General features: G+C 45.7%; 2 protein-coding genes across 3 annotated transcripts; one reads left to right on the top strand and one right to left on the bottom strand.

Annotated features, from left to right (window-relative positions):
• Positions 1–411: 411 nt before the first annotated feature.
• Positions 412–3,283, bottom strand: LOC146968770 (putative high affinity immunoglobulin gamma Fc receptor IB). The gene is made up of 6 exons (XM_085759314.1): positions 3,234–3,283; positions 2,108–2,368; positions 1,134–1,379; positions 889–1,002; positions 713–778; positions 412–464 (listed from the first exon to the last, which is right to left on the bottom strand). Exons 1-6 carry the CDS (start codon positions 3,256–3,258, stop codon positions 412–414), a joined length of 765 nt encoding a protein of 254 aa, XP_085615440.1. The 5' UTR covers positions 3,259–3,283.
• A 6,888-nt stretch (positions 3,284–10,171) lies between these two features.
• LOC146968769 (myelin-oligodendrocyte glycoprotein-like) lies at positions 10,172–21,699 on the top strand. 2 transcript variants are annotated; one of them, XM_085759460.1, is made up of 5 exons: positions 10,172–10,313; positions 19,397–19,774; positions 20,973–21,084; positions 21,407–21,483; positions 21,605–21,699. In XM_085759460.1, the coding sequence occupies exons 1-5, from the start codon at positions 10,175–10,177 to the stop codon at positions 21,616–21,618; spliced, it is 720 nt and encodes a 239-aa protein (XP_085615586.1). In that variant the 5' UTR covers positions 10,172–10,174; the 3' UTR covers positions 21,619–21,699. The 2 variants fall into 2 exon arrangements, with proteins under 2 accessions (XP_085615586.1, XP_085615587.1); XM_085759461.1 differs by lacking the exons at positions 21,407–21,483; positions 21,605–21,699 and having other exon boundaries at positions 20,973–21,236.
• Positions 21,700–24,375: the final 2,676 nt, after the last annotated feature.

Here is a 24,375-nt window from a genome sequence, read left to right as displayed (position 1 = left end):
GCATTTTCCCCCAAAATGTCAAGAGTTGGTCCGTCCATTAGCTACAGAAGCGAACCTTGTAGGGTTGGTTGAGCTGGAGTCTGGGTTAGGGTTCATGTGGACAGGTCGCTGGTCTACAGACGCTTCAGAGTCACCAATTAACCTCATTTTATTTTTTATATCTTTGGACTGTGGGATGGAAACAGGCAGTGGAGGCACAGGGAGAACAAGTTTAGATTAGCATTGTTTTTTTTTACTATGAGTCAAGATGTCAGAGGTTGAACTGTGAAAGGTGTGAATGGAATACCAACAAGTGGATGGGATTCACTTTATTTGTGCAAATGGTAAGAGACAAGAAAAGACAAGAGAATCTGATACAGTAGATTGATCATGGAAATAATAATGAATTAACGCTGGATGTGCTGGTTCCTCTCAGGTGGACACCCGTTTGAATGCTGAATAGAAAATGGATTCAGCATTGATTTCTGCAAAAGACACAAAGATACAAACTAATGAGGTGTTGGCCTCAGATTTCTGCTTCATTAATGGTGAGTCATTGTGTTATGTTGTAGTTGTGATGTGACTGTTGTAGTTTTGTGCTGGGACCTGAGCACAAATTTCGTTCTGTCATGTGCAACATGAAGTTGAACAACAACAAATGACCTTGAACCTTGAAGAGAAGAAGAGCTGCTGGATATTTATAAACTTTATTCAGTAAAAAGGTCTATGTTACCTGTGTCCCTCGTGACTTGGACCTGTGTGTAGATGGCGACAGTGTACACCTGAGGGTCGATTTTATCTGCAGCAAAGCAAAACCTTCATTAGGGTCACTCTTTGTTTTGGCTAGTTTAGCAACAAGCAAACCAACAGTGTGCTATTTAAAATCATCATGGTTTAGCTGAGGCCGACCTTTGTGCTTCCTGCAGAGGAGAAACAGTGCTACCAAGGCCAGAAAGAGGTAGACGCCAAACACAGGAAGCAGAATATGTGTTAGATGTGGTGGAGAAGATCCAGGACGACGACCTTCAAAACGATTAAGGAGAAAAACCACAGTTTACACAGTAAAATGTGGCAAAAAAACAACAACAACTCTGTGTGCTTGGTCGACGTTGAGTTCATGCTAAGTTAACGTGACATTTAGCAGCTCCTCTCACCTCTGACTGTCAGCCAGCTGCTTCTTGACTCCCCCACTCCACCGATGTCACACTTGTAGAGACCTTCGTCGGCCTTGCTAACACTGTGGATGGTGATGTTTCCAGTGGAGCTGGTTCCTATGAGGACGTCGTCTTTGTAAAATCCAGCTGTGATGTTGACGTCATCCTCCTTAGTTTTGCAGCTCAGATTTACAGCCTCTCCCTCCTGGACGGGATGGACCGGGCTCTCCAGGATCACCTGGCCACCTGGACAACAGAACGAACAGGAAGTAGTTGGAAGATCATTGTGTTGAAGCAAAGTCTGAATCACAAAGGAGCCAAGGAACTTTGTGAGTCTCCTGTTAAGCCATCTCGTCGATGTCTTGCAAAGAAAGTTGATGAATCTGTTTGTCTCCCTTTGCTATCAGGACATTTTAGATTATCTGGTATTTACCCCACACTCTTCACCCAGGATCTATTGGTCCTGTAAGTTATCTTCACAACCATGGGTGGACTGCCACAAACGTTTTTGTACTGACATTCATGATTTCTACCCACTTTACTGGACTCCTCTTACCTCTGGTTTTACCTCAGGTTGGTTATTTAACAAACTGAAACATTAACATAGCATTTAGCTTGTTGAAGCAGGATGGTGTGTTGTCTTTAGGAACCACACCTTGTTGGAAATTCTTCACATTTGGAAAAAACACTCAAAGGAAAACAGGGGTGAACTGATGGAATTTTAGCAAAGTCTGAATCACCAAGAGGAGCCAAGGAACTTTACTGGACTCCTGAGTCTTACGTCTGGTTTTACCTCAGGTTGGATTTTCCACCAATGTCCACCAGGACTCAAAGATGAACGCAAAACAACTTTGGGCCACAATTTTCAGACAACTTTTCACTCAAATGCTTGATATCTTCGATGTCTCTGGAAGAACATGGAAGAAACATGAAACTGAGGACAACCACCGTAGCTAGACCTTGATTGAACTCACTGGTCACAGTGATGTTGACGGCATCGCTGCATGTCCCCTCTCCAAACTCACACCAGTAAACACCAGTGTCTAACATGTGAAGGTCTGTGAAGCACTTGGATCCTTTGATTTTCCCCCAGCTTACAGAACATTCTTCATTTTTGTTTTGGGTTGTGTTCCTCTTTAATCTCCACCCAGAGGAGACTCCAGGCTCCACACAGCTCAGACTGAGGTTCTCATACAGAAAGAACTGGGATCTGGGGGGAATGACTTCGAGAACCGCTGCAAGAAACAAAGATGATGAGAAAAACTGAGATTGTTGCAGCCTAACCCTAACATCAGTGTGTGCAGCAGCTGCAGTAACTAAGGCTAGCAACTTTAGAAGATCAAAGCTTCACCCACGGCTCAAAAGACCCAACATTTACAAACTCCGCCAAACTCTTCACATGCAGCAGCAGCAGCAACAGCACCACCACCCACATATCAAACATACTGCTGTCCGTGTGAACTGTCACTTACAGGTTTGCATCTACTGCTCTGTAAGACAGTTAGCACTTTAGGTCATTTGACGAAAACAAACCTCTTGTGGCTTATTGAAAGATGCTAAGTGTAGCCATGTATCAGCTGTGGGGGGAAGTCTTGTTGCATTTTGGTGCAGAGTACGGAGGTTATCTTCCTGTTTAACTAACAACTAACAAACATCAATTCAACCCCTTAAAACCCACCTGCCTGTGGGTCGCTTTGCTTCTAATGCTGGGCCCCCGGTTGGTCAGCAAACACTGAGCTGCCTTGTCATTGAAACAATAACAACTTTACTTGCCATGACTATTATATAACATCAAATATGTGGTAGAATTAGAAAATGTCAACAACGGTCAACTATACAGAAAAATACTATAAACCAATATACAATAACATCACGGTAATACGTGCCTGCAGTTTACAATGATAATAGTTATGATGGTTTTCATAAAATCGTTTGTCTGAAAATAAACACATTAAGAAATGTATTGCAATTTCTTAATGTGAATTCTTGATAACTTCTCCTAAAATCAACAAATTAGCAATGATTTTATAACATTAACATTAAAGACATTAAACAAGACCACACATATACTTCTAATCATATATCGTTGCTAAAACTCACCAACTATGGTGCACAGTACCTCCATGCTGCTGGACTGTTGCTCACTGAAAACTACTGTGTAAGTATCTATACATGTACTTCACACCTCGAGTCAATGTGTCAGCGTCAACCACAACCTTTGAAGATTGCACTCTATCGGATATAATTATTCACAACATGTTATCTTACAAAAAGAAAGTGTTGAGGATTTTATTTATTTCACTTTGTAAAGAAAGTAATTGCAGAGGTTGTCGACGTTTAGCCCACGTCATGTTTCCCACCTGGGGCTGTGAAACCCCAGATTCACAGCAAATATCTGAAGTGTCAGAACAACCAGTCACCATTTCATATAGTAGATCTTCCTTTTCCTTTTTTGACTACAGTAGCTTGAGAAAACATAGCTGCTAATGTCTCAGTACACTTTAGTGATGCTACTATAAATTCAATGTATATATTCTACATTCCTGTTGTATTGACAGGAGGAGGTGGGTCCAGTGGAGACAGGTGGTCCAATGTGAGAAAGTGTGGGTGGAGCCTTTAAACACCAGGCTGTGAGTCATTCCTATACTTGTAGTGTGTCTGGTCATGCTCCACCCCACTAGAATAAAATCTGGAGACTGAGAAGGTTGCTCAAAGATTTTCACTCTCACCTGGGATGTTACATTTGACTGTCCGTCTTCCTGCTGCTGTTAACCTGTTCATCTGTTGAAGGTATGATTGAAGTTTTCACCGATACGTACTGATTCAGCTTCAGTGAGATCCTGAGCCCCAATTTTAAACTTTAACTCTGAAATTTGATTGAAAAATGAGAGTTCTTCTTCACGCTCATTAAGATGTTTGTTTTTTTCCCCATAACTCCACAAACTAGATCATCTGGAGGAGACGGACAGTGAAGGTAACACAGTGATTCAAAGGTTTTGCTTTTTAACTTCTAGGTTATTTAAACAGAGTAATAATAACACTTGCAAATCTGACATTTCCCAAAAAGACACCAAGGAGATTTTCTTTTGAAACAGTCACAGGAAACGTGACTTGATAACTCAGAGAAAAATACTGATTTCAGGTGTAAAAACACAGCTGAAGCACAAAACAGCGGCCACAGTGTTTGTAGTGATGTTATACTTCACTTGCTGTTGTTGTGGGTAACCAGTTTGCTTGTATTTTTTTTCCATCAGGTAATGTTTTCTTGTGGAGCAAACTGGTCCTTCCTGTCTGCTTCCTGCTGCTTCCAGCGGTTGTAGTTGGAGTATTTATTGCATATAGACTAAAAGGTAAATCAGGAGCTTTTTTTTTTTATCTCACAACTAAAACACTATAGGGGAGAGTGGGGTAAGATGAGCCAGTGGGTAAGTTGACCCACCCCTTGTTTCTAGGAAACTATAGGAAAAAGTTAGCATGTGACCAAATATTTGGGAGGCAGGCATCATTTCATGGAGTCTGTGAAGGTTAGAACCACGTGAGTAAAAGCAAAAAATAATTTTTCACTCTCGAGAGTGAATTTTGTCGATCATAAGTTTCATGAGAATTGTGTTTAGACCAAAGGAGATAATTGCAAATTTGTTTTATACATGGGTTGTGGTATCTATGAGCTACAACATGAGGTAGTAAACCTAGCATGAAACTGCACCATTTTAGCTGTGAGAGCAATAAACCCAAGCTAAGGTAGCTGTGGGGTAAGTTGATCCATTTGGCCAGGGGTAAGTTGAGCCACCTATCCTATACACTTAATAAATGTATTTTGGCTGTACAGTATATGTCCAAATGATTAAATCAAGATTCTGTATGTTTGTGATTACAGTAAGTATGTTCCTATAAACAGGAAAAGTTGTTTATAGTGTGCCAAACTTTACTTTCAAAGAAAAATATCTGGGATTCTTCCCAAGATGCCACGTAATTGAAAAACTCCCCAAATCTCAGTGAGTTGGTGGCTCAGCAGGAAGTCCCTGCAGTTTGTGTTCACCTGTAACCTGGACAGATGAAATATTAAGTAAAGGGGGAGGTAGGAGATGGATGGATGGAAGGAAAGAAGGGGAGGTTGATCAAGACCACTTTTTTTGAACATGCTATATTTTAAAAACAGTTATATTTACACTCATTCTGTTAATTTGTAGGGATGCAAAACATCCTGAAATATATGCAGATGTGTTAGTTAGCAATAAAACTATAATTGTCTGTAGTGATCCTGAATACAAAAAGTGGCTCAACTTACCCCACTCTCCCCTACAGACATGCATTCTGTATAATGCCAGCATTTCATTTTGAAGAAAAATTTGACATTTTTACTGTATTCTATTAGAGTCAACCTTTTTACATTGTAGGCTGATGCATGAAATACATTAGTTTATATCATATTGTGGAGTAACCACCAGGTGGAGCCCTGTAACTGCCAGGTGTGTGTGCGTGTGTGTGTGTGTGTGTGTGTGTGTGTGTGTGTGTGTGTGTGTGTGTGTGTGTGTGTGTGTGTGTGTGAGAGTGTGAGAGTGTGAGTAAGTCCGGACTAGAAATGCAAATATACATTATACGTATATTTGGTGAGACGGTGAAGTCAATACCAGGAAATGGGGAGATGCCACTGGTAAACAGGAGATGTAAACTAGGGCTCCATTATTGTGTTTAACCAAGTGATATAACAAGTCGTTCTCCAGTGAACTTCCTTTTATATAAGTCTTGGGAGTTAATATATAAAGAAAAGAGAGCAAACAAACACCATAAAGCAGCTGGCAGGGGATACTGGGTTGGAGTGGGATAGAGTGGTTGGGTCTGTAGCCCGTTTTTACAAACATTAGTCTCAAAGGGCTTTTACATGGCATCATAACAACATCCTCTGCCCTTAGACCCTCACATCCACTGAGGAAAAACTCCATGGCAACCCTTTTCCTGTAACAGGGAAAAATCTGAGAAACCTCAGGGTGAGCAACAGAGGAGGGATCCCTCACCCAGGACGGACAGACGTGCAATAGATGTTGTTACAGACAAGAAAACAGTTCACAACAGAGAATGTTGGACACATGGAAATGTTACTGTACTGTAACAAGAGTTGATGAGGCAGCTTCTGGTGGGAGGAAAGGCAGGAAGAGCAGGCCAGCATAATGGGAGGACCGGGTGGCAGACTGCTTCATGGAAAGGGAGGGCAGGCCGGTTTATTGTAACAGCAGGGGAAATGGTGTGGGGGGGGGTGGGGGGGGGGGGCGATGCAGGCGGTGGCTGGTGCAGAGAGATGGAGCTCTGGTGGATCTGTGGAAACACAGAGTACAACAGAAAATGATAATGACAGTTCAAAATGTGCGGAGAGGAGAGAGGAGGAGAAGAGGGGATGGGAGAGGAGAGGAGAGGAGAGGGGTAGAAGAGGGGATGGGATGGGAGAGGAGAGGAGAGAGGGGAGGAGAAGAGGGGATGGGAGAGGAGAGGAGAGGAGAGAAGGGAGGAGAAGAGGGGAGAGGAGAGGAGAGGAGAGGAGAGGAGAGGAGAGGAGAGGAGAGGAGAGGAGAGGAGAGAGGGGAGGAGAAGAGGGGATGGGAGAGGAGAGGAGAGAGGGGAGGAGAAGAGGGGATGGGAGAGGAGAGGAGAGAGGGGAGGAGAAGAGGGGATGGGAGAGGAGAGGAGAGGAGAGGAGAGGAGAGAGGGGAGGAGAAGAGGGGATGGGAGAGGAGAGGAGAGGGGAGGGGAGGAGAAGAGGGGATGGGAGAGGAGAGGAGAAGGGAGGAGAAGAGGGGATGGGAGAGGAGAGGAGAGGAGAGAGGGGAGGAGAAGAGGGGATGGGAGAGGAGAGGAGAGAGGGGAGGAGAAGAGGAGAGAGGGGAGGAGAGGAGAGGAGAGGAGAGAGGGGAGGAGAAGAGGGGATGGGAGAGGAGAGGAGAGGGGAGGAGAAGAGGGGATGGGAGAGGAGAGGAGAAAGGGGAGGAGAAGAGGGGATGGGAGAGGAGAGGAGAGGAGAGGGGAGGAGAAGAGGGGATGGGAGAGGAGAGGAGAGGGGATGAGAAGAGGGGATGGGAGAGGAGAGGAGAGGAGAGGAGAGAGGGGAGGAGAAGAGGGGATGGGAGAGGAGAGGAGAGGAGAGAGGGGAGGAGAAGAGGGGATAGGAGAGGAGAAGAGAGGAGAGGAGAGGAGAGGAGAGGAGAGGAGAGAGGGGAGGAGAAGAGGGGATGGGAGAGGAGAGGAGAGGAGAGGAGAGAGGGGAGGAGAAGAGGGGATGGGAGAGGAGAGGAGAGGAGAGAGGGGAGGAGAAGAGGGGATGGGAGAGGAGAGGAGAGGAGAGGAGAGGAGAGGAGAGGAGAGGAGAGGGGAGGAGAAGAGGGGATGGGAGAGGAGAGGAGAGGAGAGGAGAGGAGAGGAAAGGAGAGGAAAGGAGAGGAGAGGAAAGGAGAGGAGAGGGCTCCATGTAACCAGATGTGTCCCCAGCAGTCTAAGCCTATAGCAGCGTAGCTAATGGTTCAGAGCTACCTGAACCAGCCCTAACTAAAAGCCCTGTCATAAAGGAAGGTCTTAAAGCAGATATCAGTGGAATGTTTTTGTTAATATAAGTCCTAAATAGTCCTATTTTCCGTCAGCAATCACTTACATGAAGTATTTCAGCCTAAACACGAGTCTCTCCGTCACTCTGCTCTGCTGTAAACCGAGGAGAAAATTTTCCTTGTGGGATACAAAGTGTTATCCAATGAGGGGAGAGAACGGCATGAAGGGCTGTGTGTGCAGCCAAGGGATGCGCGTGAATGTGGTGACGTAGCACGAGGACCAATTGATGCCTGACAAGGGCGGGGGCTGCTAACTCATGGTGCGTTCAAGGAAACTCGTACTTTGTGTTTTTTCCTTCCTGTGAAGTCATACCAGTTCGATCTGGTACGAGTTCACGGGTCGGAAGTTACGAGTGGCCGTTATAGGGAACTTTCACAGACAACAGGACGGTAAAACACGAGCTACGGGTTACCTGGAACGCTACCAAGTCGTAGTTGTGACTTGAAGCTGTAACTTACGGTTTCAAAAGCCTGCCTTGAACACAGCATTAGCCGAAACGGCCGTGCCACTGTTATCTGCTTTAAGTCTAGACTTAAATGTAGTTAGAGTGTCTGCCTCTCTGACCCATGGAGAGAGTTCTGCTGTCTCTCCTTGAAGAAGGGAAAAATAGTTCTCATTAAGATGTGTGTATAAGTTTATTCTATTCTTGTAAATATATATATTACAGAAACATTTTAGTATATATGTTTGTCTTTCATTGTTTTTTTGTTTTGTTTTTTTATATATCTTTAGGCTATTTGCTGTTCTTCTACTTTTTTTTTTTTTTACCTTGTATGTTACAAATGCTACTGTAACAACAAATTTCCCATCATGTGTGGCATTAATAAACAGTACTATGTCTTCTGTGAGGGTTCAATGGATCCTGTTTCTGGGAATTCAACTGGGATTTGAGTTTATGTGGCAGATGAGAAACTTTTCTTTAGCATCTGCTTGTCAGATAACTTAGCCTATCTATTTTCTCTACTGAACTTTTGGCAACTCAAAGGTCAATGGAGTGGATAGAAAACAATAAACCTCAGAACAGTGTCATATGTTCAGCTTGTGCTTTTTTGCGAGCGTCCTCCACCCTGACCTGGTTAGAGGTCCTGTGTGTGCTGTCTATCAAGAATTGAGAACTCAGGATGTCTGGTGTGTTTTGTTTTGTGTGGGTGCCGCGTCAATTGGGTGCTGATGGATTAACACATGGATCCTTCGCCAAAGAAAATAGGCTAGATCTGAAAAAAACTGATGAAAAGATATATTTGAAAAAGAAGCCTTGTGGTAGGCTAAGTGAGGAATATTCATTTGTATGTTGCACAGATGGATCACTCAAATGGTTGAAGCGCCTAATAGTTTGTATTTTGAATGTCAAATCAATGTTGAATATTAAACTTAATGCCGGTCAATCTTCGTAGGTTCCTGGTGGGACTCGACCCAACTCTGCGAGCTACATGTCATGAGCAGGGGGCTACTGACTATAGAGGAAGCCCTGGTCGTTGCTGGCCGATGTGAAATGGACTAGGTCAACAAACACAACACTTCCGGTCTCCCTTCAAAATAAAACTCTATACATCCTGTGTAATGAATAATACCTGCCATAACAAAAATAGCTTAGCCTACATACATTATTAACTGTGTCTATACGAATAAAGTTGAACTGGATTTTACAGTAAAGGCGGGAGGATGTGAACATTGAACAGGAAGGACACGCCCCCCGTTGTCATGTGGTGGTCGGAGTCAGAGCGATAGAAATAACAAGCAGCTCTTACCTAAAATGAGTGTCTCTCCCGCTGGGAAGTCGCTCCGTCAGTCTTTTCGGAGGAACCAGAAGACAATTAGTCACGGTGAGTAATTTCCTCCTTTCATGTTTTTGTTTTATCACCGTTCATCCACGCTGTGGTGCAATTTCCGCATGTTTGAGAAATCCCCTGTAACTGTAGCCTTTTAAAGTCAAACGGAGTGAGAGATTTACATCTGAATCAACTGTTAAATGATCAATCCAAACATTTTAAAGTCCTGATACCACTGATAATGATGGTGAACTTCACTGCAGCACTTTGAACAACAGCTGTTGAGTCAAGTAGTGGCTTGGGGAAACAAATGCTGTAGGTCTATGTCTTGATATGTTTTGGTCTGTTAGTGTAAATCAAATTTATATTTTCTAAATTTATATAGCCTGCATGAGTTCCTTTTGTACTGATAGGTGGAGCTAAAAAGAGCTTAACAGCTCAAACATAGTCATTGTCTCTCTTTTTTTATGTAGTTCTCCATTAAATTATTGAATACTTTGGGAGCAAACAGTGTAGCGAGTCTATATAGTATATAGCCTACATGAGTTCCTCTTCTACAGATACTGTAGGTGGAGCTCAGTTCAATGCAAATTGTTGGCCAATGTGAGAGAGGAAGGGTGGAGGAGCCAGCCTGTAAAAGGAGAGATGAGATGAGTCATTCTTATTCTTGTATGTCTGCTCATGCTTCATGGCAGTAGAATAAAATCTAGACTTTATATGGAAATGGACCAGACTGTTGAGAGATTTTCTCTCTCACCCGTGTTGTTACATTTGACTGTCTCCGTCTTCCTGCTGCTGGTCTCCTGCTCATCTGTTGAAGGTATGATTGAAGTTTTCATTCAGCTTCAGTGAGATCCTAAGCTCCACATTTAAACTTTAACTTTGAAATGTGATTGAAAACCTTGTAATATCTGTATCAGAAAGTTCTTCGCTCTCATTGAGAGTTTAAAAAAAAAAAAGTGCAAAATGAAACTTCACATTCAAAACAATGTTACTTATGACTAGACATTTATAAGAACCAGTTGAACACTGATGTGCTCAGTGTAAAACACTAGGATGAATGGAAAACACTTCTACTCCATTCCTCATAATGACTTAGGTTTTTTTTTTTTTTACTGTAACTACAGTACATATATAAATGTGTTGTAAAATTTTAGAATATTGTTTTGATACTCAGAACACTCAAATACACGGTAACAAATGAAATGCGTGAAGACGCGACCGAGGTGGCCGTGTGACGATGCAGCCGTGCTGATCTGACCACAAAAGAAAAAAAAAAGAGTCGGTCGGGGTCAGCTGGTTTACGGCCGAACAATTTTGAAAGACTGAACACAGAATTTTGATGAGCAGAGGTTACTGTAACATGTAGCTCACCTAGTAGAGCAGCACTCCTTGTAGTCAAAGACTTTGTTCTAGTCTAGGTTCAAATCCATCTATCAACATGCAATTTTGGTGATCAATGCATTTTCTTTTCTCATCATCATTATGATCACTGCTATATATATATATATATGTGTGTGTGTGTGTTAGTGTTGTGTGGCCTCTCTCTCTGTTTGGTTTCTCTCTTTTTGGTGTCAATCCATCACTGCCTGTTTCCCTTTTTTGCTAAAGCTCTGATTGCTAATTGTAAAACTGTGTGACAGGTGTTTACCCATGTGATGAGTCAGTGTGAATAGTAGGGAAACTAACTTTAGAATTTTGAATAACAGTGTGTTACTCGTGAAAACAAGAGATTTTCTTCATGAAAATTGTGCCAAATGCAGAGAATTGTGTGTAGTGTTTTGGAAAAAAGTGTGTTATAGAACTGCAAATTGAGTGTAAAGCAGGAATTGTGCTTGTAGTTTAGCAGATTTAGTCAAGGGAGTTGGTGCATGAGTTAGATGTTGAGGCCATTGTGTCTCACGTACCAAAAATTGTGTGTAAACAATCGAGAAAAACTGTAAGAGTCTGTACTGTTCTTTTCCTACAGCAGATAACTGCAGCAGATCCATCGTATCAGGGAAAAACATGTGATGAACGGTCAAAAGTCTGTCTGGGAGGGGCTGCATGTCATTCCCCCTCTCTGCCTCCCCATTTCCTGTCTCTCTCTCGACTGTGCTATCAATTAAAGGTAATAAAAAGCTCCCCAAAAATTATACTTTAAAAAAAGTATGTCTGGGAGAAGACCCACAATTTATAAAGGCAAGGCAAGGGGGGCAGGGAGAGCCGGTCAGCTCGATGGGAGGACTGGGTGGTAGACTGGTCCATGGGAAGGGAGGGGAGGCCGGTCTAACAGCAGGGGAAAGGGTGGGAGGGGGGGGGGGGGGCGATGCAGGCGGCGGCTGGTGCAGAGAGATGGAGCTCTGGTGGATCTGCGGAAACACAGAGAGAGTGCGAGACACCAAGGATAAACTACAAAGTACAGCAGAAAATGACAGTTCAAAAATATACTGAGGAGAGGAGAGGAGAGGAGGAGGGGAGGGAGGGTGGGGTGAGTGAGAGGAGAGGAGAGGAGAGAGGTGGGGAGAGGAGGGGTGGGTGTGGAGAGGAGAGTGTGGTGGGGGAGAGGAGAGAATGGGAGGGGGGGGGGTGTAGGTGGAGTGGAGAGGATGACAGAGAGAGTGGGGGGAGAGGAGATGGTGGTGAGAGGGAGGAGTGTGGTAGGGTGTGGGGTGTTGAGAAGAAGGAGAAGGAGAGGAGAGGGTGGGGAGAGGAGAGGGGGGAGATGAGGAGAGAGGAGGGAGAGGAGAGGGGTGATAGTGGAGAGGGTGTGGAGAGGTGAGGAGAGGAGGGAGGGGAGAGAGGATGAGGGGAGAGGAGAGAGAGGGAGGAGAAGAGGAGGGGAGGGGGGGAGGGGAGGGAGAGGGAGAGGGGAGGGGGAGGAGGGAGAGGGGGGTGGAGGGAGGATGAGGAGAGGAGAGGCGGAGGAGTGAGAGGGGGAGAGGAGAGAGAGAGAGAGAGGAAGGAAGCGGAGGGAGGGGAGAAGAGGGGAGAGGAGAGGAGAGGAGAGGAGGAGGAGAGGAGGGAAAGGGGGAGGAGGGGGAGGGGAGAGGAGAGGAGAGGGAGGGGAGAGGAGAGGAGGAGGGAGAGGAGGTGGAGGAGAGGAGATGAGAGAGGAGGAGGGCGGAGAGGAGGAGTGGAGAGGAAGAGGAGGGGAGAAGAGCGAGGAGAGGAGAGAGAAGTGAGGACGGAGGGAGCAGGAGGGATGGGAGAGGAGGGGGAGCCGGAGGAGATAGGAGAGGGGGGGAGGGAGAGGGAGGGGAAGGAGGAGGGGAGGAGAGGAGAGGAGGTGGGAGGAGAGGAGAGGAGGAAGAGAGAGGAGGAAGAGGAGGGGAGAGGGAGGAGGATGGGGAGGAGGAGGAGGAGAGGAGGGGGGAGGAGAGTAAGGAGGGGAGGGGAGATGGGGGGAGGGGAGAAGGAGGGAGAGGAGAGGGAGTAGTGGGGGAGGAGGGAGGAGAGGAGAGAGGAAAGGGAGAGAGGAGGAGGGGGCGGAGGAGATGAGGGGAAGGGAGAGGGGAGAGAGGGAGGAGAGGGGGGGAGGGAGGGAGGTGGGGAGGGAGGAGGAGGGAGGAGAGGAGGGGGAGGAGAGGAGAGGGAGAAGAGTGAGGGAGGAGGGGAGGGAGGGTGGGGAGGAGGGAGGAGAGGAGAGGGGGAGAGGAGTGGGGAGAGGAGGGGGAGAGGAGGGAGAGGGGATGGAGAGGATGGAGGAGGGGAGGAGGGGAGAAGAGGAGGGGAGGAGAGAGGGGAGAAGAGGAGAGGAGAGGAGGGGAGCGAGAGGGGAGAGGAGGTGGTGGAGGTGAGGGAGAGGGAGGAGGAGGAGGAGGAGGGGAGAGGGAGGAGGGGGAGGGAGGTGAGAGGAGAGGAGAGGAGGGGAGGAGAGGGAGGGGGAGAGGGGGAGGGGGAGGGAGGAGAGGAGAGGAGAGGGGAGGGAGGGGGAGAGGAGAGGAGGGGGAGGAGAGGAGGAGGGGAGGGGGGAGGAGAGGAGAGGAGGAGGAAAGGAGAGGGCATGGGAGAGGAGGAGGGAGAGGGGAGGGAGGAGGGAGGAGCGGAGAGGGGGAGGAGAGGGGAAGGTGGGGAGGGGAGAGGAGGGTAGGAGAGGGAGAGAGGAGGGGAGGAGAGGGAGAGAGGAGGAGAGGGAGAGGAGAGGAGGAGGGGAGAGGGGAGAGGAGAGGGAGAGGAGAGGAGGTGGGGAGGGGAGAGGAGGGAGTGGGAGAGGAGAGGAGAGGAGAGGAGAGGAGAGGAGAGGAGGGGAGGGGAGAGGAGAGGAGAGGAGAGGAGGTGAGGGGAGAGGAGGAGTGGGGAGAGGAGAGGAGAGGTGGGGAGAGGAGGGGAAAGGAGAGAGGAGAGGAGGGGAGAGGAGAGGAGAGGAGAGGGGAGGAGAGGAGAGGAGGGGAGGGGAGAGGAGGGGTGGGGAGAGGAGAGGAGAGGAGAGGAGAGGGGAGGAGAGGAGAGGAGAGGAGGGGAGGGGAGAGGAGGGGAAAGGAGAGAGGAGAGGAGAGGAGAGGAGAGGTGGGGAGAGGAGGGGAAAGGAGAGAGGAGAGGAGAGGAGAGGGGAGGAGAGGAGAGGAGGGGTGGGGAGAGGAGGGGTGGGGAGAGGAGAGGAGAGGAGAGGGGAGGAGAGGAGAGGAGGGGTGGGGAGAGGAGGGGAAAGGAGAGAGGAGAGGAGGTGAGAGGAGAGGAGAGGAGAGGAGGGGAGGGGAGAGGAGGGGTGGGGAGAGGAGAGGAGAGGAGAGGAGAGGAGAGGAGAGGAGAGGGGAGAGGAGAGGAGAGGAGGGGAGGTGAGGGGAGAGGAGGGGTGGGGAGAGGAGAGGAGAGGGGAGGAGAGGAGAGGAGAGGAGAGGAGAGGAGGGGAGGGGAGAGGAGGGGTGGGGAGAGGAGAGGGGAGGAGAGGAGGGGTGGGGAGAGGAGAGGAGAACAGGGGATGGGAGAGGAGAGGAGAGGAGAGGAGAGGAGAGGAGAGGAGAGGAGAGGAGAAGAGAGGAGAGGGCTCCATGTAACCAGATGTGTCCCCAGCAGTCTAAGCCTATAGCAGCGTAGCTATAAAATGGTTCAGAGCTACCTGAACCAGCCCTAACTAAAAGCCCTGTCATAAAGGAAGGTCTTAAGTCTAGACTTAAATGTAGTTACTGTGCGTTCACACCAAAAGCTTCCAAAGCGTCAAAAACGCCGGAAGTCAATTCATTTTCAATGAGCGCCCGGCGACACCGAGCGTCCAAAGCGTCAACAGGCGTCGCCGCGCTTCCAAATCGTCCAAAGCTTCCAAAGCGTCCAAAGCGTCACCAGATGAGAAGTTGAGCCGTGGTTAACTTTAGGGTAATGAGCTATGACGCGGTTAAGCGGCAACCGGCGGCAGCCTGTCAGAATAGAGATGTCCGTCGGTTGCCTTTTTTTTTCCTTTTTTTGTATTTCGACTCCCCAATGACCAGCGCGAACGAACTTTGACGCCAGTCACGTGACGAGCGGCCAAAGCGGCTGAAAATATTTGCCGTTTTGGGAGCTGTCTTGTCTGACGCCCACCCTCGAGCGTTTTTGACGCTTTGGAAGCTTTTGGTGTGAACGCACAGTTAGAGTGTCTGCCTCTCTGACCCATGGAGAGAGCTGGTTCCACAGTAAAGGAGCTGTCTGTTTTTAGAGATACTGGGAGTCACTAACAGACCTGCGTGCTCTGGTAGGACAGTAAGGAATGATTAGTTCTTTCAGATAGGTTTCAGATAATAAAGTTATCAGGACCAGGATCCTCGCTTTTATAAGTTTGCAACAGCACAATTGTGCATACGGTGTTGTGCCTGAACGCGTTCAATGAACGATCCTTCATGAACTCGTTCATATTTTGGGCGAACGTGAACTGAACGTAGGTATTTCTGCTTGATGAACGTTATTGTGAACGCGTTCATTCTGGCGTTTGTGAACGCCGCTCTCGACTTCGTTCAGGAGTGTGCCAGATTTCCATAGAAAACCCAGCTAAAACACTGTAAACAGGCGTTAATATGTAGCTGAAAAACCAGCCAATCTGGCAACACCTATCAGCTGTTTGGATCAGCGGCGCATGGAAGAGACAGAGTGATACAGCGCGTCGCGGAGCCTGTCTGTCTGGAGGAACACTGACCCAGTTGTTAGTAAAAGCAAAGATACTCTATTTTATAAAACGTCTTTGGTAAAAGAAGATGACGGGGGTTACGCTGGGGCCACACCGGACGCGCGAGCCCGTGGCCCTCCTGTTCACATCAGACGCCCGCGCGGTCGAGAAGCGCTTCTGCCCCTCAGCTGTGTGTGTGTGTGTGTGTGTGTGTGTGTGTGTGTGTGTGTGTGTGTATGTGTAGCCTATGTGTAGCCTATGTGTATGTGTAAGTGTAGGTGTGTGTGTGTCAGTTTCTCTCTCACGCTCTGTTTGGATTAATAAACACATATAGGCTACAAACATGCACACATTGGACTCTGTATTTTTCACGTTCTAACTCAGTTACTTTTCGGGGAAAGTAAAGTAGTAACTATAACGAATACTAGCTACTGGTTAAAAGTGCTAAAATAATAGCTGTCTGTGGTTCGATATGGGCTGAGGCAATAATTTTGAAAAATAATAGCTTGTAGCAACATATTGGGGAAAAAAAGAACTATGAACTAGTTCAGTTTTGGAACCGTGAACTTAGTTCAAAATTTTGAATTATGAACTATGAACTGAACTAGTTCATTTTAAAATTTGTGAACTGAACTTTGAACTAGTTCATGTAGAAAGTGAACTTTCCCAACACTGTGTGCATATGTGTGTGCATGAAAGCCTGCCTGTGGCACTTAAAGAATAATATTTAACAAATAATAATAATAATTTAGATAAATTGACCTGACTACCATTGGTCACATGATCCACCAAGATGTGCCCCTGCCGCTAGACGGGCAGGGCCGAAAACCCGACAGATGCAGAATTATTGCTAATTGCATTTTCGCAGTAAAACAGGAGTGCTGGTGTGCAGCTGGTGGCCCAGTTAGTAGGTTTTGCAGTGGTATTTGTGCACATGTATGGTGCACGTGTATGGTGACCTGATGACCTGACGAAGTAAACATCCTGTGTGTGTGCATGTATGACTGCGACACACCTGCAGCCTTTAAGTTATAGCCGCCAGTAAACCACACAGTGTGCTGCTCGAGGGAAAAAAGTATGCCAGGCTTCTTTCGTTCGTTTCTGTATGTCTCTTAGATCGACTACTACTAGGTCTACTAAATTCCAACTGTAATTTTCTCTCGCTCTCTATATGACATAACACTATATACAGCGGGGAAAATAAGTATTGAACACGTCAACATTTTTCTCAGAAAATATATTTCTAATAGGGGAGCATACGTCAGTCCGACTGCCCACAAGTCCGACGGCTCATTTCTCCGACTACCCATTCTACAGTGTTGAGGTTAGGTTTAGGGTAAGGTTAAGGGTTAGGGCTACTTAAGTCGGAGAAGTGGGAGGTCGGACTGATGGACGCAAAAATAAAGAAATGTATGGTCAGAGTCTGAGAAATGGGTGGTCGGAGAAATGGGTAGTCGGACAGACGTCATGCGCCCTTTCTAATAGAGCTATTGACATGAAATTTTCACCAGATGTCGGCATCAACCCAAGTAATGCACACATACAAAGAAATCCGAACATTTATGTCCATAAATTAAGTTATGTGTAATAAAGTGAAATGACACAGGGAAGTATTGAACACATGATGAAAAGGAGGGGCAAAAAGGAATGGAAAGCCAAGAAAGCAGCTGGAGTTTGTCAGTATTTAGAATGTAATCCTGTCTCCTATCAGTGCAAAGTAATATCTGCTGGTTTAGTCCTGATTGATGCCTTTTAAAAAGGTTTCTCACCACCAAGGTGTCAGACAATAAGTATTGCATGATAGGTAATAGCAAAGAGCTGTCTAAGAGCTGTCTAAAGACCTACGCAACCAAAGATTTCAGACAGAAGAGTCAAAACAATAATCAGAAGGGTTCCCCAACAGTCCAGGACCACTGGTGGAGAGCTTCAGAAAGAGCTGGAATCAGCAGGTACAGTTGTTTCAAAGAAAACAATAAGTAATGCACTCAACCGCCATGGCCTCCATGTCTTGCATGGTGTGCGTGCATGTCTCCATGACTACCGGTTGAAATCTGGAAGTGCTGATTGATAAAACTTTCATAATGGAGACTCAAGTAGGGCCGGTTGTTAGTAGCTCTGGTCATTTATTTCTATATTGTTTGTATGTATAACTCTGTTTGGTACTTCTGTTAAACGTTAAACACGGGCGGACCTCCGCTGCTCGGTAATCAGCTGCTCCGACAGAGAGCTTTGGTCGGTTGGTTGTTCCTCTGCTCAACACAGGAGCTTAGGGCACACTCACACTAGGGCCAGTTGATCCGTGCCGTGCTGAAGCCCGAATGCCCCCCCTCCCCTGTTCGCGGGGAACTGGCCCGCACTCACACTGCCTCGAACCCAAGCGTGCTCAAGCACGGTTGCCTCCAACACAAACGTCATCACGTTCATATACCAACACGGCGGATGCGCTCTGACTGCAGAAAGAACGGCGCTTTGACCGGTTGTCATGGTTATCTTGAAGTTTAATCAAAGCGACGTTAACTAGCGATGTTTACGGCGCGACGTAATTGTTAAGTGACTGTTGTTTACATGCGGTTGCAGACACGTGGTGGAGAACGAGCCCGCAGCGCATTACGTGTGCGCATTCCTGGCCAAGCGTACCGTGCCCAAGCACACCTCGCCGGGCCAGACCGTGCTCAGGCACGGAACACTTGCACTCACACCAGCAATAGAATCCGGACTTTAGGGGGCAAACGTGCTTGGGCACGGTACGATTGCCTAGTGTGAGTGCGCCCTTAGTTAAGTGAAATTCTACATATAGACATTCTACATGTGACCATTGGTTGGACAAAACCAAACATCTGAAGACGTCACATTATGATGTCGTGGAGAGGTGTTGGTAGTCACTGAAAGATCAAACAAAGTTGCTGATATCAAGATGTCATCTACTTAAGCAATATCACACGAGAGGGAGTGCTGTTGTACTGTATATCAGCACGGCTGTGATTCGGTCGTAGGCACGAGGCCGCAGGCCGAGTGCCGCAGATAATCACACCGTGCTGATATACAGTACAACAGCACTCCCTCTCGTGTGATATTGCTTTTATACAACAGTGCTACGAGCACATTTTAGAACAGTAATAAACTACAAGAGATTATGATTTGTTTGTTTATTTAATCATTTATTTGGCTCCGCCAACAGAAATAGTTCCGCAACTGGAAGGGAGACAAGGCTGTTGCCAGGCAACACATAAACATTTCATACTAGCTTGCTACTAGCTACCGTTAATATAATACATCCATGCTAGCTACAAGCTTTTCCACCGAGCTGCTTCCAGTGCTGGTTCTGGTTCTGAGCCCGTGTCTGATTAGCACCGGAGCAACAGGACCAGCGTGAAGACATACAGAGACGTTATCGATACCGTATTACATTTGTTTATCAGCTATGTAATCAATAAACACAGTTGAAGCTAAGTAGCTGAGCTACGTGGCTAACAACAGCTAACGCTAATATCAAAACACATCGCCGTCAAAACGTAGTTGCCCCCGCGGCGATTTTTTTCCAGCCGGGTTTAGTAGAGATTTATCTCCAATTAGACGGACCAGGTCAGGTCCAGGTTTTAATGTTCAGGTCCGTTTCTAACTGTAGTAGCAGCAGAGAGATGGGGCAGCTCCTGTATGGGGAACGTGGCTCTGACTTAGCTCCTGTCCACTGCTGAACAGCGGAGTGATAACGTCCGTAAAAAGTCGCAGTGCTGTTATACTGTATATCAGCACTCATGGAACGTCTCTTGTCCAATCAAATTGCTCGGTTGGGACCGGTCGGAACTAACTGTTGTATAACAGACTTTAACATTTTCTCCGTCTCTCAGGTCAGTTTCAGGTGATCGGATCAGTTCTGCCGATCTTGGCGGCTCCAGGTGATGACGTCATCCTGCCGTGCCGCGTGGAGCCTCCGGTGGACGTGGGCGGACTGATGGTGGAGTGGACCAAGCCCGACCGTCCACCCGACCCCAACGACGAACTGAGTGAGTTCAGGTACGTCCATCTCTACCGGGACACCAGAGAAGTCCTGGACATGAAGTTCTCATCGTACGAAACGAGGACGGTGTTGTTCATCGACGACCTGAGACGAGGGAACGTCTCGCTCAAGATCACCAACGTGACTCTGGAGGACAACGGGACGTACAGGTGTCACATACCAAAGCTACCGAGCCAGACTCGGTTTTCTTTTCTTCAACTTGTTGTTGGTGCGTTCAAGTGTTCAGATGTTTAGTTCAACATTTTGGCAAATTGGCCCATTGCCATAATCCCTATAGTCACAGCAGTAGGTTCGTTACCTTTAATTGTCGGTGCAAGCTGTTTTTAGAACGGCGGAGCAGAGCCGTGAGCTGCTCAGAGCTACGCTACGGAGGCTCATGGGATTTCTTGGTTTCCCTCATCAAACTCATCAAATACACAATCCAACAACTCCACAACGCTCTGGTGGACAAGTTGTGAGCTGCACATTCACCACGCTATGAGATAATAACAGAACGTTACCAGACAGAGTTGTTTTAGAGGGAAATTCATGCAAAACCGCTGATGCGCGTTGCCTTCTTCTGTTATTATCTCATAGCGTGGTGAATGTGCAGGTCACAACCAAGGGGGCAGTTGTCGGTCTGAGAAGTGAAGCTCACTTCCGTGTTCAAAAAACTGCAATCCCCCCGGCTGTCGCTGGGGGCTGGCTCCAGAAGGGAGCAACTCCAATTGAGCCCCATGTTAAAATAGCCGATTTTACAGCTTAAAAAAACATATTTACAGCCTGGTACATTTTATTTTTTTGGTCTCAACCGATAGTTTCTACCCCCGCACACACTCTGAGGGGGGTGAATTTTTTTAAAACTCTACCGTTTTACTATTATTAGGTTTAAAGTTCTGGCCAATCAGGGCGCGGAACCGTTGAGTGACAGGTCCGGAGACCACTGCTACGAGGCCAGTGGGCGGGCCCTCGGCCGGCCAACGGCCGCACCGCTCCAAATATGGCAAGTAGAATCCAACATGGCGCGGTTCAAACCCCCGTAGTAGCGGCACAAAACAGACTCCTCCAAACCAATGGGTGACGTCACGGACGCTACGTCCATTCTTTTTACAGTCTATGGTCACAACTTGTCCACCAGAGCGTTGTGGAGTTGTTGGATTGTGTATTTGATGAGGGAAACCAAGAAATCCCTTTAGCATCCGTAGTGTAGCTCTGAGCAGCTCACGGCTCTGCTCCGCCGTTCTAAAAATAGCTTGCACCGACAATTAAAGGTAAGGAACCTGCTGCTATGACTATAGGGGTTATGGCAATGGGCTAATTTGCCAAAATGTTGAACTATCCCTTTAAAACTAATGTTTGCCGATATCATCTCCTTTTCAGACACTGTTTTATGTTGTAAATTGTTAATAGATCCTCTGTTCTCCCAGATCCAAACTTCACTAAACCCTGGACGACAGAGACACCGTTACATCCCATAACTCCACAAACTCCTGATCCTCTGGAGGAGACGGACAGTGAAAGTAACACAGTGATTCAAATGTTTTGCTTTCAACTTCTTAGTTACAGAATCCAATCCTATCTTTGAGACGTTTCATCAATCGTCATTCAAATGTATTTACACAGTAATAACTCACAAACCTGACGTTTCCCAAGAAGAGAAGGGGCTTTTATTTTGAAACAGTCATAGGAAACGGGACTGATTTCAGGTGTAAAAACACAGATAGCTTTCAAGTGTTCAGATGTTTGACTTTGTTTTCCTTCCTATGGTGAGTCATTACCTCATTACCTATTTGACAAAGCAGCGCTGTTGCCGTGGGTAGCCACCATGTTTTTTTTTTCCATCAGGTAAAGTCATGCGGAGCAGACTGCTCCTTCCTGTCTGCTTCCTGCTGCTTCCAGTGGTTGTAGTTGGAGTATTTATTGCATATAGACTAAAAGGTAAGTCAGGAGCTTTTGTTTCTTTATTTATTGATTCTCTGTATTTTCTTAAAGATAAAGAGCTGAAGTTTTTTGTCAGATGGTCAACTAATGATGAATTTTCTCTCAACTCTTCCTCCAGCAAAACTCCTGTAATGTTTTTCATGACGTGGCGTCATGAAGTCGACTGCACTGTGAAACCTGCTCTGATCCCATCTGGGCACTCAGGCCTAGAAATGCAAATGTTTACATCCAGACTGAAACAGAGACAAAAGTTTGTCTTTCACTTGGCTGAGAACTACTGCAGCTGCTCATATCTATTTAAATGATTATCATAATAAAACATTATGTATTATTTAAATTATTATGTTGCAGTAATAGTCTTGTATATTTAAATCATTAACAATATCAGAGGATGTTATATGTGGGTATGTTGCAGATCCGTGCAGGAACTCCTGATGAAGAATGTTTTACACATAGCCTATCTGAAATTATTCTAATGCAAATCGCTGCTGTTGCACCACTTCCTGGATCTAAAGTGGCTTCATTTCCATGAACCATTTCTATGTTTACACATTCTGCGTTATAAACTGTTTTCTTGTTCAGTTTACATATTCAACATCTATTGCACGTCTGTCCGTCCTGGGTGAGGGATCCCTCCTCTGTTGCTCACCCTGAGTTTTCTCAGATTTTCCCCTGTTAAAAGGTTTTTCCATGGAGTTTTTCCTCAGTCGATGTGAGGGTCTAAGGACAGAGGATGTTGTTACGATGCCATGTAAAGACCTTTGAGACAAACTGTTTGTAAAAATGGGTTATACAAATAAAATTGCCTTGCCTTCATGTCCAGGACAAGTGTGTGTATATATATGTATATACATTGTACTGTATGTATATTTGGTCATTTTGTTAACATATAATTAATAATAGAACTGTAATTTATCATAATGATCATTATAATTAAGTCAGAGAAGCTGCAGTGTTTGGACCTCTCACCGTTTAAATATTGTCACTGTCTCATGTGCAGCCACATTTACAGTAGCTAGCCTATGTGTCAGTCAGACTGATCACATGATCATGATCATGTGTATTTTAAGTTGAAGCTGAATCAAGCGGCTGATTGAATCAGCATGAATTTCAGTCCTATAGTCTCGTTTTAACTATGAACTTCCTCCATGATAAAGCCACTTCCACTGTTTCTGAGCAGCTGCTGCAGATTATTTATATGATATTTATTTAAAGGTGATGAAATGAAACGTGGTCTTTAGCTCTTCTTCTTGTCCGTTTGCAACTATTGTCAGTTAGAGTGCATTTCCAAACAACGACAGCACCAGACAGTCGTTACACAGTAACCGTCCCTCACACATGGCACAATGTGATAGGCCTACATTTTATCTCTTTATCTCTGTCTCAATAGTTTCCTTCTGAAAGGTAGCAGGTTTTACAGGCTCCGTTAAACCTGAAAACTGATGCTGATCTGTTTTCAGTTTCTGAGAAGATCAGAAGAACAGTAAATTCCAGCTAATCTGAGTTAATCTGACCTGAGTTAAAGGGATAGTTCACTCAAAATTGAAATTTCACTCATTATGTACCGTGAACTGGGTGTCAATGCAAATCGCGCGAGATTTGGACGGACCAGGAAGAGCAGTTCTGGGAGTTTCCGCTACAAACAAGCTTAAAATATAGACTTATTTAATTTATGTTGGGGCTTCAATACAAGAGGGACATTACAGACGAGCAGTATGGAGGTATTTGGATGTTTTTTGGTGTGTCTTTTTGGACAAAGAAAAGTGAGCTCCGTTCACTACCGTCATATGGACATGCAGTGCTGCTGAAATTTGAATTTTGGGTGAACTATCCCTTTAAGGTCACATACGTGGCGATAAGAAGCCCTCAGATAAGAGATTCACCATGGCAACGAGCAGGGGGGAAAAAAAGCATTGATCCTCCTACTTCCCCCTGTTGGAGATAGAGATATTAATGAACACAGACTATGAGCACAAACTCAACAAAACTGATCTCTGCTCTCTGATTCATCTGATTCTGTTACGAACTGGTTAAAGTTATAGTTCAACATTTTGGCAAATTCATTGCCATAATCCCTATAGTCATAGCAGTACGTTAATTACATTTATTTGTCAGTGCATGTTGTTTTGAGAGAGAGAGGTGCAGAGTCACAACTTTTCCACAAGAGCGTTTTGGAGTTGAATTGTGTATTTAGGGAAAACCAAAAGTTTCGTGTGCCGCATTTCTGTGCCTCTCTCTCTCAAAACAACATGCACTGATAAATAAATGTAATTAACGTACTGCTATGACTATGAGGATTATAGCAATGGGCGAATTTGCCAAAATATTGAACTATCCCTTTAAATCTCAGTCTCTCCACACTGGAGACTGACTCAGATCAGCCAACATGGTTTGATCTTTTTTTTTAACCTGGAAACTTCGCTTACTCACATTTCTATTTTCATAAATGTACATTTTTGCTGCAGATTTGCAGTTGCTCGGGAGGCCCCCAAATCCCACATGGAAACATTATAGACTGACACAAGCAGCTCCAGACACCGAAACTCTTCTCTCAGTTTCTTTTTTCAATAAAAACAACCCTGTCTGATTACCATAAAATTGTCCCATTGCTGGAAAACTCTCAAAGTTCAGTGTAGTTCAAAAACGTCTACTTCATTGTGTTTGTTCATGGGGAAAAATGTAATAAAAGACAACTTGGACTAATGTTTGAAGTTTTGTACTACTACACAAGAAACAATTTCTTCATACACAGAAAGTTGGATTTCTACTGCAGATTTATTTGACAGGATATATATATATATATATATATATATATATAGTCAGATGTTACAGAAAATATAAAAGAAAAAATCATTTTCAACAATGAACAGTAGGTATACAATACATTTC

Source organism: Trachurus japonicus, chromosome 18 (genome assembly GCF_045865225.1).
Source record: "Trachurus japonicus isolate A0001 chromosome 18, Traja_1.0".
NCBI classification, from domain to species: domain Eukaryota; kingdom Metazoa; phylum Chordata; class Actinopteri; order Carangiformes; family Carangidae; genus Trachurus; species Trachurus japonicus.
The sequence above is the reverse complement of the archived record's forward strand: the minus strand, read 5'-3'. Positions and strand labels throughout refer to the sequence as shown.

What these genes read in the sequence shown, in the direction of transcription:
- LOC146968770 (XM_085759314.1), bottom strand. Translation starts at nt 3,258, where the DNA reads ATGGAGGTACTGTGCACCATAGTTG. An exon ending in CAGCTGGCTGACAGTCAGAG is followed by an intron (nt 1,003 to 1,133) that starts GTGAGAGGAGCT and finishes ATCGTTTTGAAG; the next exon opens with GTCGTCGTCCTGGATCTTCT. An exon ending in CCAAGTCACGAGGGACACAG is followed by an intron (nt 465 to 712) that starts GTAACATAGACC and finishes TGTCTTTTGCAG; the next exon opens with AAATCAATGCTGAATCCATT.
- LOC146968769 (XM_085759460.1), top strand. Translation starts at nt 10,175, where the DNA reads ATGCTTCATGGCAGTAGAATAAAATCTAGACTTTATATGGAAATGGAC. An exon ending in CTCCTGCTCATCTGTTGAAG is followed by an intron (nt 10,314 to 19,396) that starts GTATGATTGAAG and finishes TCCGTCTCTCAG; the next exon opens with GTCAGTTTCAGGTGATCGGA. An exon ending in AGTAACACAGTGATTCAAAT is followed by an intron (nt 21,085 to 21,406) that starts GTTTTGCTTTCA and finishes AGTCATGCGGAG; the next exon opens with CAGACTGCTCCTTCCTGTCT.